A 16,016-nucleotide genomic window follows, 5' to 3' on the forward strand; every position below is an offset into this window, starting at 1 on the left:
ACTGGATGTCAACCTGTAGAAGAATGAAAGTAGACCCATATCTATCACCATGCACAAAACTCAAGTCCAAATGGATTAAAGACCTCAATATCAGTCCGAACACACTGAACCTGATAGAAGAGACTAATTTACACTCTCACACACAGTAAATAAGTGTCACTTTTTCTGTTCATCCTTACCAATATTTGATGTTGTTTTCTTGAGGGAAATTTCTGACTGAAATGAAGTAGAGCTGGTACATCTTTGATTGGCAGCTCCTGGCAGCCAATAAAATTCAGCTCCATTCTGGGTTGTTGGTTTATTGTGAGTTACCGTCAATGGTTCTTGATTAAGACTAATAATTTCCCGTCTTTTATATTTCAGTTTGTCTTAAATAAGAAAGTAAAATTACACTTTAATATTTTCCAGATGAAGATATCTCCCTCATTTCATCCTTATTTTAATTTTTATTTATTTGAAGGTTAATACTTTTTTTTTTTTACAAATGTTCCCATCCCCATAGCATGACAGTTTGTTTGCATATGTTAATATTCCTCACAGGAAAGCCATTTAGCCTCTTCTCACTTCAAAATCCAAAAGTTATTTTTAATCATAACTAGGTAAAAATAGTTTCTTTGACATTTGTTGAAAAAAAAAATTCTGACAATCTAGTACCTTTGGGCCCCTTTGTCAATTGGCTTCGCTTTTGTCTGCCTTTGTTTTTCTTTTATTATATCATTGTTAATTTCTTTCCCCTTTTATTTGCATTTACCCCTGGTCAAAGCCGAGAGCAAAGTTGAAAGTCCATCCTGTTGAACATGGGTGTGTTTCAAAATTGTAAAGGCTGAGCCTTCAGCTGTTTTTGCTGCTGCATGTATTTATTTACTTAGACTTTATTGGACGGATATTTCCAAATAGTTAGTAGAATCAAATACATATGTGAACCATGTTGAAAATTAGTATTAGAAAGCAATACTTAAATGTTGGTACTATCGTGTGTTATTTTACTTTTCAATTTCCATGGTTCATGGGCTAGTATTTGGATTTTAGAAACTTAAGCAAAAACAGATATCTTTCACAGGACCTTAAGTAGCCAGATTCATAAGACAAGCCCATTTAGAGGTGATGCTTATTTGTCAATCTGAAGCATAAGTTTTTACCTAGTAGAGAATGTTATTGTGTTTTCATAACCATAGTATCCCAAATGAATGAGAGGAGTTTATAAGCAAAACCCTATTCAGTAAGCTTAGAACTAATGAAGATGCTTGAGTCAAGTGTTTTGCAGTTTCATAAGAACAAATACCTTTGAATGAAAGAATTTCTAGCACATATCTGTAACATATATGTCTCTAATGTATATGTGAATAGTTATGTAAGCATGAATTGCAAATGAAAACACATATAAATATGCAATGTATGAAATAGTAGCCTTGAAAGAGAAATTTTAAAAGAATTATGAAATACATACAATTTTTAATCTTTGTGTTTTTTGCTTTATAGCCACCTTGATGTGATTATATCCAGTTTGTAGATCACTAACCGAATACCTGTCGTAGCGTCTAGACAGAATGACAGTCTGAAAGCCAGTGCAGCTGAACTACTGAGCACTCGGGGAACACAAACATTAGCAGTGTCCCCCTGGCTCCCCTTCCTAGGTTATCAATCCTCTCCTTTAGTTGCACACTCCTTTTGGAGGAAGCGTGGCTGTTACTGTTAGTAAACAGTAGATGCATCCATCCAGCGCCTGTGACATATGTCCACATTCTTCCCTCATTCGGTTACTTTTGAGGTATAACTTTTGACGGGAATAGCTTTAGCTTCTTCTGGAGTCTGTGATGCTGTTCTTCTCACACACCCTAAACAGCAGCCTACAGGTTTGTGCTGTTTGTAGGGAAGCTAGCCTCAATTTTAGAAGATCCTCTAAGTGATTGAACATCATCAAAATAGAAAGAGAGGAAGCTGGCTTCAGGAACTTTGACTCTTGGCTTCAGGCTCTGTTGTAGGAGGCTGCTTGTTTGTTCCCAGCTGCTCAGCCCCAAAATTACCACATAGAAACTGTATTATTTGTAATACTGTTTGGCCAATAGCGTAAGCATATTCCTGGCTAACTCTTACATTTTAAATTAACCGGTCTCCATTAATCTGTGTATTGCCATGAGGCTGTGGCTTACAGGGTAAAGTTCCAGCGTCTGTCTCTGGTGGGGCTACAAGGCTTCTCTCTCTGGATGGCATTAGTCAAAATTCTATAAAGAACCGGACAAGTAGGATAGATGGGGAATGATTTAAGTAATTACCTTGTGGCTGCCACAATCCCAGCTTCCATAGGATAATCAGACACCCAGCAGGTTGGAGACACAGGAAGGATGGGGTGGTGCTGCAGTTCAAGTCAAAAGGTGTTCTGCTGGCAGAATTCTGTTTTCAAGACAGATTCACTTTTTCCATCAAGTGTCTGGACTGATTCCATGAGACCCACAGATTGCCGTGGGTAATCTGATTTATTCATAGTCAACTGACTTAAGTCAATCTCACCTAAAATTACTCTCAGAAACTATCTAGAATTACAGGGGAATGAAATATCTGGGTGCCTGCCTTAGCCAAGCTGACTTGTTTCATCCCGCAGTTTTTGTATGTACAGCAAATTGTATTCTTCCATGGAGCACACTGGAAGGGAATTTGATTTAAAAAAATTGCCTTATATAGTCACATGGAGCTCCATCACTAGGTAGAGCTTTCCAATTCAATTTTATATTAAATAGTTTCATGGTATCCTAAAACATTTGATACCATAATTTCTTGTTTTCTATAAGATAGGAGTATGTGTCTAAAGACCATAAAGTTTGCAATCACCCTAGTGAAAATATAACAGTGATTGATGAGAGCTAAATCCACCATTGCTTATATCAAGTACCTATAAAACATGCCTATATATTAGGTGAAGTGTAAGAAGACAGAAATAAGATTAGATAGGACAATACTGTACTACACATTATTAAACCAGAACAATAGCTAATCACAAAAGAATAATCAAAATATTTGATAGTAACTCTCTTCTTTATATTTTAAGTATGAAAATTAAGTGTTGAATTATATTTCTTCCTTGATTACAAACTCTCACAAATTAACACTAACTAAAACTGAGTGACAATATTTAATTGGTACTGGTTTACAATTTCACACTCCAAACAACAACATATAAAGGGATGAGGTTTAAGTTAATAAGATTGTTGATATGGTAAAAGAGTTAGAGGCAACTGTTTCATTGTTTCTTAAATGTTCTAGCTTGTCATCAACACCGTACTTTCCTTGCAGTGACATTGATGGATCCTAAAATGAGCTAAATCGTTGTGTGTTGCCGAGGCACGCTGCCTGTTATTTGACTCGTTCTTGTGGCTCCTTACCATGGAATTCCTAGGGATAACCCTGCTTGGGTAACACAAGAGGCTCCACTCAGTGCTTGTCACTCACCAGGCTGTTTGACTGTGTCTGTCTGCTGTGAAAGAGGGACTCTTGTGTGAGATGTGGCTTAGGAACTGCTGGCTGCCGCCCTTGTTCAAGTAATCTGTGAAAGAGAAAGCTGAACTCAAGGGCATCTGCTCTCTGACTGAGAAGCAAAGCTAACACAGGCTGGGGGACTGTACCTAGGGCTTCCGACTTTTCCTTAGGCTACAGCAGCAAAGCTTTCCATAACAGCCTGTGGAGTGAGTGTGGTGGTATTTGGAGCTTTGAACCTTGGTTAAATTTCCATCTCTGGCAATTTAAATGAATTTTGTCGTTCTGGATGAGCAACTGTGAATGCGTCCTCTCTCCCTCTTCATGGGCATTTAACAAAGAATGGGAAAAAGAGGACACAAATTAAATGAATTTTACTGGCATTCTCTCCTCAAGATGGCGGGCTGACTTAGGCCCTGTTCTCTCCAGTCCTGTGTCCTGCCAACAGGAGTGATGCTCAGCATGGTGGCTGTAAGGCTCTGTGCCAAGACTCCACTCTCAGAGCTTTCTATCAAATATTGTTGTGTCCTAGTATCACCCAGCGCTTGAAGCTTCCAATATTTATTCTTTACCGTTTTCCTGGGGGAATGAGGGGCCCAGACTAGCCTTAAACTCTTTGTGTGCTAGAAGCTGATGTTGAACTCCTGATTTCCTTTCTCCACCATCCAAATGCTGGGGTTCCTGGCAGATATCACCACATCTGGGACAGATGTCTAATTCTTATTTATTTACTTTGGTTTCCCAGTCATGGACAATTAAAGTAAGAGTGTGTGTGTGTGTGTGTGTGTATTATCTGGGCTCCAAATTTGATTCTTGGCCTCCATTCTGTCTCTATATGATCTAATGAAACTATGCCTGCAAGCTAATGAGTCTCGAATCTCCCCTGCTTCAGTGTTACCTCTGAGGCAAATATTCTCTTCTAAGTACTTCTAGCAATACAAATAGGACTCACCGCCCTCCATTTCACTCCTATGCATCTTCCTGGGTTGCAAGAAACCTCCTAACACCCAGTGTGTTCTGGCTTTGACAATTTTGTTTTTCTTGCTCGCACCCAGAGTTTATATCCCTATCCAGAGTCTACCACAAACTCAAACATTGTATCTCACCTTCACTTAACCTTCTGTTTCTGCTGTCATTGTTTATCTCTTAGACTAGAGTGAATATTCACAATTATGCCTTGTTTCATTAGACTCTGTCCTCACTACCACCTCAGTGAGTTTCCTAATGCAAAGGTTTTACTGTGCATTCTGTTTGGAGCAGCAGTGCTGTGCCTGGCCCTGACCTACATGAAGTTGGTTTGCTCTGCATTGCAATGCAGTCTGTGTCATTTGACAGTCTCCTTCCTCTGTTGAGCAGTGGTCCCATCAAGACGTGTGTGAATCTTTTACATTCCAAGTGATTCATCAGCTGTAGGAGTTCTTTGGTAGAGTTTTTGGGGTCACTTATGTATACTATCATATCATCTGCAAATAATGAAAGCTTAACTTCTTCCTTTCCAATCTGAATCCCCTTGATCCCCTTATGTTGTCTTATTGCTATTGCTAGAACTTCAAGCACTATATTGAAGAGGTATGGAGAGAGTGGACATCCTTGCCGTGTTCCTGATTTTAGTGGGATGGCTTTGAGTTTTTCTCCATTTAATTTAATGTTAGCTGTCGGCTTGCTGCAACAGAGGGCCACGCTTTAATACCTGCATTCTGCCCCTGTTACTGAAACATTCATTTTTCTTTGAGCCCTCACCTGGATGATGCTTCATTTTGAATGACCTGTCTCAGATGTGGGTCCCCATGACAATGTGCTTTATTGTACTCTTCCCACTGCTTGTGATACTTGCCTCTGATCAGCATCTCCAGATACTCCATCTGTACTGAATTTCTAAACACAGTCCCTAAGGAGTGGTCTCCAATCCCGCCTGGAAACACTTAAGGAATCCTTTGACTCTTAGCTGGGGGTGCTTGCTGCTAATCAGGTGGTCCTCTGATTGCTTTTGTTCTCATCCACTGAACTGAACATCCTGAGAGCAGAGACCATTTTAATTATCTCTGTGGCCCCCGAAGTAAGCACTGTGTCTGTGAGATAGTAGGAAAATGAGTATTAAGTGAGTAATTTATCCATTCATTCACCAGATGAAAAATTAGTCTTTCTCTTGTGATACTCCCACCCAAGTACACCACCCTCCAGGGTGTAACTAACTGAAAGATGAAATTAAAGCCTATAAATAGAATTAGTTTGTGAGACAGCAGAGTCCATGAAAGCGAGTGATAAATGACTACATTTTTCAATATGTAATATTAATTATGTTTTGTGCATTATGAATATCTGTTACTTGATTTATAAAATACAATCTCCTATATCTGTTTCCCTCATATTAAAATCAATTTGTACTGAACTAGTGTCAAGTAACTTTTAAAATGGTTCAAGAAAAAAAGCATTTCTGACTATCCTTGCAATTTTTCTATAAATATGAGATAGTTTCAAGCATAGTAAAAATATATAAAAATAAGTGTAATAAGTGAAAAATATTTTTGTAAAAATTTCAGTTAGACTGGGCAGTGGTGGAGCATGCCTTTAATCCCAGCACTTGGGAAGCAGAGGCAGGAGGATCTCTGTGAGTTCGAGGCCAGCCTGGTCTACAAGAGCTAGTTCCAGGACAGGCTCCAAAGCTACAAAGAAACCCTGTCTTGAAAATTCAAAAAAAAAAATCAATAACTTTAAGAACTATAAATGAATCCAAGGAATTAGATCCCTTCAACTATGAATTCTTGAATTCAATAAACAAAAAGAGAAAACATAATAATGAAAAAAGAAAAAAAGATCTAAAATGTTAATAAGAACTATTGGGATTCATTTCATACGCCATTAATAAATCTAAATTAAATGTGCAATAAAAAAATAACAATTGAGCCTATATTTACAAGCAAGAATGCATTCTCTTTTAATATAATATGATTTATTTGAATTATAATATCTAATACTTAATGATACAAATTAATATTTTTGAAAGATTATAAACTTCCTCATATGTTCTTCTGCCAAGATGAAAGATTCATTTAGCTTATCTCTTTTAAATTGACAGACAAGTGATGGCTATTCTTTTTAACAGAGTTGGCATTAATGCCTGATTCACTCCATGTTTTATCAAAGTTTCTTTCTGTGGCATAGGGACAAAAAAAAGTCCACTCTATTTCAAAAGTATTTTCTCTATTTAACATAGGTGATGAATACACACTTATATATTAATCAAAGTTAACACAAAAAACTCAATGGTATTTTAACACACATCATACAGACAGACAGACACACCCATGCACCATCTACTGCAAGAAGAAGCTTCTCTTGATAGTGGCTAAACAAGGCATTAATCAATGGGTATAGCAATACCATTGGGAGTCATTTTATTGCTGTGTTTTTTAGCAAAATAATAGTATTAGGCTCCCCCAGGGTTCATGATCCATCTAGTTTCAGGCTCTTGGCCACTTTAGCAATGTCGAGCATGCATTCCACCGCATGGACTAGATCTTAGGCACAGTCAAATGGAACTTTCTGTTGGTTACTCTCACTGCATATTGTACCAGTATATCTTGCAGGAAGGTCACTGTTGTAGATCACAGGGTTTGTAGCCAGGTAACAATGATGATGAACTTTTTCTTCCAGTAACATACAAAGTCCCTTCAGAACCGTGAACAGTTTATCAGCAGGTGTAAAGCATCCATTAGGAATCAGCTTGACCTCTCTGTGGTTGATAACATGAATAAGTGTTGTAGTCAGCAACAGGGACTTAGTGTCAGGTTGTAGTTAGTGAGCATCCAATAGCCTTGACCATAGCCTGTGATGTTAAGGGAGTCCATGGGACCACTTTGGTCAATGACTCAACACATGTAACTCATTCTTGCCACTGGTGGTTTTACTTGGTGGAATAAGATGTCAAGCGGGAGCATTATCTCCCTCATTTTGGTGATCTCATTTAGATTTCATATATGTATATATATTAGGATACTTCTACCATAGTAGGTACACATATGGCTTTTGAAAGGGCTTTTAGTTTTAGTTCTTCCTCTCCATATTTGTTCCTTTACAGTGCTCTTCCATCCCCTTCCTCGTTTAGCCCTCCTATTCCAGTTTTTACTTTATCTCTCCATAGCAATAAATTCTTTGTCCCCTCCCTTGGGAGATCCTCTTATCCTCTTGGTCCCTTACTCGGTACCTAACTTGTGTGGTTGTTAGGTTGCAGCACTCACATATTTTTTTATTAATATTTTAGATCTTATTTTTCTTTTTCATTCTTTTTTTAAATTTATTTATTTATTAAAGGTTTCTGTCTCTTCCCCACCACTGCCTCTCATATCCCTCCCCCTCCCCCAAACAACTCCCCCCCCATCTCCCTGCCCTGTGGGGAGTCCAAGGACCTCCTTCCAGTCTAGTAAGGTGAACATCCAAACAGCCTAGGCTCCCCCAAAGCCAGTACGTGCAGTAGAATCAAAAACCCATTGCCATTGTTCTTGAGTTCTCAGTAGTCCTCATTGTCCGATATGTTCAGTAAGTCCGTTTTTATCCCATACTTTTTCAGACCCAGGCCAGCTGGCCTTGGTGAGTTCCCAAAAGAACATCCCCATTGTCTCAGTGTGTGGGTGCACCCCTCATGGCCCTGGGTTCCTTGCTTGTGCTCTCCTTCTGCTCCTGATTTGGACCTTGGGGTTGTAGTCTGGTGCTCCAATGTGGGACTCTGTCTCTTATGTTTATTGAATTTATAGTAAAAGGGATCTAATTCCTTGGATTCACTTATACTCATGAAACTAGTTGCAATTCTAACAGAAATAATTTTCAGTCATTATAATTATTTTTATATATTTTTATTGTAGTTGAACCTATCTCATATTTATAGAAAAATGGCGGATAGCCTGAAATAGTCTTCCAGATAGTTGCTGCTGTCATGTGCAAGTCAGGTGAAAGTCATGTTCATCCCAAATAGTCAGGCAAGTATTTCTTCACCTTCCTGTTCTCAATTAAAGCAATCTACCAACGTTCTTGACCAGAGAAAGAACAAAGAGAAACAGCATCTTGCTTTCCAAATGACTGGCAAGCACTGTTTCCATCATCACTTGGTCTTGGGAGTTGTACCTTTATGTTGCCTTTACTGTTAGTGATGTCTTGATTGGGACACCCTAGGAAATAGCAAAACTTTAGGAGGGAAGAAGGCACGTATGGGGGTGGGCTGGAGACATGCAATGTAGGACAGCAGCACTTTCTTTTTCCTTTGCCCAAATGGGTCCTTCCCAAAATGCTCAGTCATTCATCTACTTCAAATTTTTTCTCAATTATTTCTGGAATAGGTGTAAGCCTCACTATCTGGTTCACTTTCAATGGCCCCTGGATGTTTTCAGAAGTATTCACAGTAACTAATAATTTAAAAACTGAGTGAGTAACAGACTTAGTGATGCTACTCCAAAATCAGTATCACAGCTTGATGGGAAGTTAAGGCGATTCATAAAAACACCACAAATCCATTGTGTAAATGTACCACATTTTCTTGATCCATACTTTAGTTGAGGGGCATCTAGGTTGTTTCCAGGTTCTGGCTATTACAAATAATGTTACTATAAATGTAGTTGAGCACATGTCTTTGTGGTATGATTGAGTTTTCTTTGAGTATATACCCAAAAATGGTATTGCTGGGTCTTGAGGTAGATTGTTTCCTAATTTTCTAAGAAATTGCCATACTGATTTCCAAAGTGGCTGTACAAGTTTGTTATCCCACCAGCAATGGAGGGGTATTCCATTTACCCCACATCCTAGCTGGAAGAGTCTGTCATCAGTGATCTGGTCTTGGCCATTATGACAGGTGTAAGATGGTATCTCAGAGTTGTTTTGATTTTCGTTTGTCTGTTGGCTAAGGATGTTGAGCATTTCCTTAAGTGTCTTTCAGCCCTTTGAAATCATCTGTTAAGAGTTCTCTGTTTAAATTTATTCCATTTTTAATTGGATTATTTGTTCTTTTGATGTCAAGTTTCTGGAGTTCTTTGTATAATTTGGAGAACAGTCCTTTGTCCAATGTGGGGTTGATGAAGATCTTTCCTCATTCTGTAGGCTGCCGTTTTGTCTTATTGGTCATGTCTTTTGCTTTACAGAAGTTTCTCTGTTTCAGGAGGTCTCATTTATTAAATGTTGTTCTAACTGTCTGTGCTACTGTGGCTATATAGAGAGAGTGATCTCCTGTGTCAATACATTCTAGTGTACATCCCACTTTCTCTTCTGAGAGGTAAAAAATAATGGCATCTTGAGATTTTCAGGCAAATAAATGGATGGATCTAGAAAAAAACATATTGAGTGTGATAACCCAGACCCAGAAAGAAAATACAATATGTACTCATTCATAAGTGGCTTTAGACATAAAGCAAAGAAAAAGCATCCTTCAGTCCAGAACCCCAGAGAACCTAGACAACAAAGAGGACATTAAGAGAGACATACATGGATCTACACAGGAAGGAGAAAAAGAAAAGACCTCCTGAGTAAATTGGGAGTATGGGAGTCACGGGAGAGAGTAGAAGGGAAGAGGGAAGGAAGGGTGGGGAGCAGAGAAAAAAATATATAGTGCAATAAAATCATTTAAAAAATACAAAGCAAAACAGAAAACACCAAAGCTCTCTGCCCATCTGCTTTCCCGGTCATGAAATGAAGACACAGAGTATGAGTTGCCCTCACTGCAGTACGGAGGATGCGGTGCAATTGGACATTTGAAAGAAAATCTGTAAAACTTTCTATAAATGTGTCATAACATAGCACTCTACACTTTGGGGGAGGCACAGTGACAGTTGCCATTTACTAAACTGTTCTCCTTAACCTAGACTCCATGCTCCTCTCCAGGGCCTACCACGCCCAATCTATCTCATCACTCAGTGTTTCTGATGAGAAAACCGAAGATCAGAGCTAATGTCTGCCCTCCAGTCTCACAGGTAACTGGAAATCCAAACTCAGCTACGTCAGATGTCAGCACCTGACAGTGACCCACATTCTTTTCCCAACTCAACAGTAGTCTGAGTCTCAGAACTACCAATAGAGAAAACAACTTGAGGAATCTCTCATTTGTTATGAGTTGATGACAAGCCTTTATGTTATTGAGTCTACATTTCCCAAAGTGGAAACTGTTCTACCTTCCAGAGAGGCAGAAGCCTCTTGGTTCACTCGTGACCCTAAGACTCTCATTGATCTGCCAACATTACACCATCTCCTGAAAGCAGCTTTCTCTCCTCTCCCCTCCTCTCCCCTCCTCTATTTTCCCTTCCCTCCTCTCCCCAACCCAGAACATTTTTTATATTTTGATAATCATCTTTTTACTTTACCACTAGATGAGAAATAATCAATTTAATTACAAAACTTAAAATTTTTAGCCTTTTGAACAATTAAATAACCATTCAGATTAAGGATAAGATCTTTGTATGATAACTATTTATTTAATAATGTATCCCTGTGAACTGTTGCTAAAATTTTTACAAATTAACACTTCTCCCCCTTCAGTTTTTTTTCCCCAAGTTTACATTGGTAGTCACTTCATGACAAGTGATTGTTATGGATCCTAAACTAGACCAAAATTATGAAGAACACCTTCTGAACTGGATGTGTAACAACACTTGTGAAAGGTCTTCATGAGTATATCCATCTTAAGTTCCCGTGACCGCGATTGCTGGGACATGCTAACTACTAATGATGAGTAGAGTAAATGGCAGATGCAAAAGCAGCTTTGAAGAGTGAGACGTCGTCACCAGTGCCGACTAACTCATCAGCATGCATGTGCCATCGATACTCACAAGTTCACACTCGCATGACATTACCTGCTAGGCATTTAAACACAAATCAGACTAGTCACCCAAAGTATATAAGATATGTCACCCTTACAGAATATATCACTGTGGACAAAAGGTGTCTGTTTGGGAGGGTGTGTGTGTGTGTGTGTGTGTGTGTGTGTGTGTGTGTGTGTGTGTTCTGGGAGGTCTATGTGTGTGCATATCTGTGGAGCTCAGTGAATCAGCTAGATGACTGGCCACTTAGCTCCAGGGATCTGCCTGGCCCCTCCTTTGCTGGGGTTACAGACAAAAGCCACCATGCCCAACTTTTCCTATATAGCTTCTGAGTCTCTAAATTCAGGTTTGCATTTTACCCATTGAACCATCTCCCAGCCCAAGTTTGGGTTTTCTGTCTTAGTTTTCCTCTTTACAATTCATTTGATTCCAAGAACACCTTCATATTTAACACCTTCACCTAACTGTTTTTATAGCCTTTGTGTTTCTGTTCTACTTTAAAAGTTATATTAGGAAAAAAATAAAAATAAAAAAACGTTATTTAGGGAATATGCAATAACTTCTGTCAATTCCTTTTTAAAGAATCACGATTTAACAGGTGTAAAAAGATTCACATGAAGCTCACATGTTTAATATGATAGCAATCAATTCTCAGGGGAAATCTCTTGGGAAAACGTGTAGGGAAAAATTCTGGAAACCTTGTCATTTTAATATAGGAAGGTTACCTTGCTTTCTTAGATTCCATTCCAAGTGATTTATTGATGGCGGCAGGGGAGACACAGGCCAACAGAAGCACATTGACTTCCTGTGGCACTGGAAGAACTGTTGCCAACACTAGCTACAAACACCAAGGTTTGGTCTAAGCAGCCAAAGCCACTTCCTTTGTCAGAGATCCAACGGGTCAGGGGTGAAGTGTGAAATGATGTTTGACAAGCTACCGGGAGACTATTTCATAATAATTCTGCCTGTGTTCTAGAACATAAGAGTTAGTTTGAAACATACGCTCTCAGAAGCTACTGTGACATATAAGACTCCAATTCTGTGCATCCTTCTCTATCTCACTAGCACTCCGTCATGTAATTAAAAGACTAAATTTCATTGCCGTTCATTCCCTTGTAAGGACTTTAAAAAGACTTTGAGATAAGCGGTAAAAATCTTGGTTGCCAAAGTGCTGAAAATGTACTTCACCTGTTAAGCATGAAGCCAAATTAAAGCTTTGGAACTAGAGTAGAGCTGATCTTATCTATTTTGAGGTTGAGTTGATCTTCAGAGAAACTTTATAATTTTAGAATCATCTGTATAAAGAATTTCCCTTTTACCCTGCCTTGACAAGATGTTTACTCTTCCCTTAAAGGTATCAGATCCACACAGGACTCCAGCATTCTATCATCAGACCTACCCAACCCAACTGTCTACCTCTAGACAACGCAACCCTACCTCAAAAGCTGAAGGAGGTCGGCTACTCAACTCATATGGTTGGGAAATGGCACTTGGGGTTTTACAGGAAAGAATGCATGCCCACCAAGAGAGGATTTGATACCTTCTTTGGCTCCCTTTTGGGAAGTGGAGATTATTATACACACTACAAATGTGACAGCCCCGGGATGTGTGGCTATGACTTATATGAAAATGATAACGCTGCTTGGGACTATGACAATGGCATATATTCAACACAGATGTATACTCAGAGAGTGCAGCAAATCCTAGCTTCCCATGACCCCGCCAAACCTATATTTTTATATGTTGCTTACCAAGCTGTGCACTCACCACTGCAAGCTCCTGGCAGGTATTTTGAACACTACCGATCCATCATCAACATAAACAGGAGGAGGTACGCAGCCATGCTCTCCTGCTTGGATGAAGCGATCCACAATGTGACCCTGGCTCTAAAGCAGTATGGCTTCTATAACAATAGCATTATCATATACTCCTCAGATAACGGTGGACAGCCCACAGCAGGAGGAAGTAACTGGCCTCTCAGAGGTAGTAAAGGAACATATTGGGAAGGGGGCATCCGGGCAGTTGGCTTTGTACACAGTCCGCTTCTGAAAAACAAGGGAACGGTGTGTAAGGAACTTGTACACATCACAGATTGGTACCCAACCCTGATTTCATTGGCGGAAGGGCAGATTGATGAAGACATTCAGCTGGATGGATACGATATCTGGGAGACGATAAGCGAAGGTCTTCGTTCACCCCGAGTGGATATTTTGCACAACATTGACCCCATTTACACCAAGGCGATAAATGGCTCCTGGGCAGCAGGCTATGGAATCTGGAACACGGCAATCCAGTCAGCCATCCGGGTGCAACACTGGAAGCTGCTCACAGGAAATCCTGGCTACAGCGACTGGGTCCCCCCTCAGGCTTTCAGCAATCTGGGCCCAAACCGATGGCACAACGAGAGGATTACCTTGTCAACTGGCAAAAGCATCTGGCTTTTCAACATCACCGCTGATCCATACGAGAGGGTGGACCTCTCCAGCCGGTATCCTGGCATCGTGAAGAAGCTGCTGCGGAGGCTGTCACAGTTCAACAAGACGGCCGTGCCAGTCAGGTATCCCCCGAAGGATCCCAGAAGCAACCCTCGACTCAACGGAGGAGTCTGGGGCCCGTGGTATAAAGAGGAAAACAAGAAAAAGAAAACAAACAAAACCAAGGCAAAAGAAAACAAGCAAAAGAGAAGTAAAGGGAGGACAAGAAAACAACCGGCGGCACACTCTTCAACAAAATACCACCCAAGTGTTACTGCCGGCTGAATGCAAGACTTTCTGACTTGGTTAAGCTTAAATCGCCTGGTTTCTAGGTAATTCAAAGAATTTGCCTCAGAAATACCACTGCCAGTCCCCTTGGGCATATTTTCATTTTGCTCTCTGCCAGCGGCTTCTGGCACCTGGCTGCCAGTGTGGACCAAACTATCCTCCCTGCGTGCCAAAGGCATTGCTTCTGTGGGCCACACAGAGAGCAGAGTGCAGTTATTTATTTCTCTCTGTCCTGTCAATGATTAGTCAGTTGATAAAATCAGAATTCTTTGAATTGCAATAGGGACGGTGACCTGAAGAGGATGGAAATCACAGCGTAACATGGTTAGAAATGACATTTGATAACAGTCGAAGACTGTGTTACCTCAAAGGCCTAAAAAGAGTATTTCTAAGAGAAAATTTTTATCTGTATCATATGCAACTTGGGCTTTTAAACTAATTCTACGTTGTGTTGTCTTTGCCGCTTCTTTTAGTGAACAACTTGCACCTCACCTCATCCTACTTAAAGCAACAGCGGATAACAACTGAGCATTGCCAGAAATGAATGTAACTATACCCCAAACACTTTAATAGGACAATAATTTCAGGAGAAAGTGCCTAATTTATTTTTCAAAAAAAAAGTTATGCAGATGATTTTAATTATTTTAATTAATTAGTTTCTAAGTAAGAATTGTATTCCAATTCTTTAAAGTTACTAAGCACTGTCATGCCGTAAATCACTGTTACATTATGTATGTTCATAAAATATAAAAGGAAACTCATTCAGAAAAAAATACAGCCCTCAGCTTTTCACCATTATTTGAATGTAAGACGATAAATATATTTTTAAAATTTTGTAAATTTGTGATTGTACAGAGTTGATTTTACTTTATTGTTTCCACCACAAACTATTTATGTATATTAATTATTAAAGTGATTTATTTTATGGCATTAGTGTGGCTTTTCCAATTTCATTATTACACTTCTAGATACAATTGTATTATTCATTTTGACAAATAGAAATCTTCTTAGTGATTTTAGCTGCCCAGACTGGCCTTGAATTTGTAATTACAGGTATAAAACAAATGCCTGGCAACAGGCAAAAGTCTGTGCAAATAGGCATTTGAAGGGACGGTGTGCTAGCATGGTAATAAATAAAGATTTTCCAAATGAATAGAATTATTTTCTCACATGGCTACTGCATTGAGAACAATGTTTTGTTTTGAGAAATAGTATGTTATTTATATATATATTATATGCATATGTGTATGTATAAACCCTCCTCTTACATAAAGTATAAGATAAAAAATAGAAATTGAAGATGCAGATAATCTGAAGACAGAATTGAAGAAAGATTACGTGAAATGAAGCCAATCACGGGGCCATGGATCAGCAAATGTTCCTGGCAGCCTCAGAGCTTTCTTTGACATGTCTCCTCTTAATGCAGAAGCTGTGAAGCCACACCCGAAGTGCCACGACAGCAGAAACTGTGGCCTGGGAACTAACAACCATGATAAAAAACAGTTGGTAACAGAGAAGGTAAGTGGGGCCTGCATCGTTTATCATGCAAATATGAGGCAGCAAAGGCTGTCCTTCATGATTCTGAGAACTTGTAAAGGTGTCTGCTAGCTAGTTGTCTGCTAGCTAGTTCTGAAACTACAGACCAAACTGAGCATAGTAGTTTATTTTTTGTTTTTTGGTTTTGTTTTGTTTTTTTTTGAAAGTGCTTGATTGAACCATTTTGTTTCTAAAGGGTATAGGTCCGTTTTGCTCCATGGCATTTCCTGTAGCTTTTCCTCATGACAACATTGTCATTCCATTTCTTTGTGGGATGCAAAACAGTGCTGTGACTGTTTTAAGAGATGACATAGGGCCGGGCTGTGGTGGCGCACGCCTTTAATCCCAGCACTCGGGAGGCAGAGGCAGGCGGATCTTTGTGAGTTCGAGACCAGCCTGGTCTACAAGAGCTAGTTCCAGGACAGGCTCCAAAACCATAGAGAAACCCTGTCTTAAA

General features: G+C 39.4%; 1 protein-coding gene across 1 annotated transcript in view; it reads left to right on the top strand.

Moving 5' to 3' along the window:
- The window catches only part of Arsj (arylsulfatase family member J), a 50,795-nt gene extending 36,215 nt beyond the window's left edge, over positions 1-14,580 (top strand). Inside the window, exon 2 of the mRNA XM_005357239.3 lies at positions 12,616-14,580. Within this exon, the coding sequence (XP_005357296.1) occupies positions 12,616-14,020 (1,405 nt within the window). The 3' untranslated portion in view covers positions 14,021-14,580. The remainder of the gene's footprint in view (positions 1-12,615) is intronic.
- Positions 14,581-16,016: the final 1,436 nt, after the last annotated feature.

The sequence above is a fragment of the Microtus ochrogaster genome, chromosome 21 (assembly GCF_000317375.1).
Source record: "Microtus ochrogaster isolate Prairie Vole_2 chromosome 21, MicOch1.0, whole genome shotgun sequence".
Taxonomy (NCBI): domain Eukaryota; kingdom Metazoa; phylum Chordata; class Mammalia; order Rodentia; family Cricetidae; genus Microtus; species Microtus ochrogaster.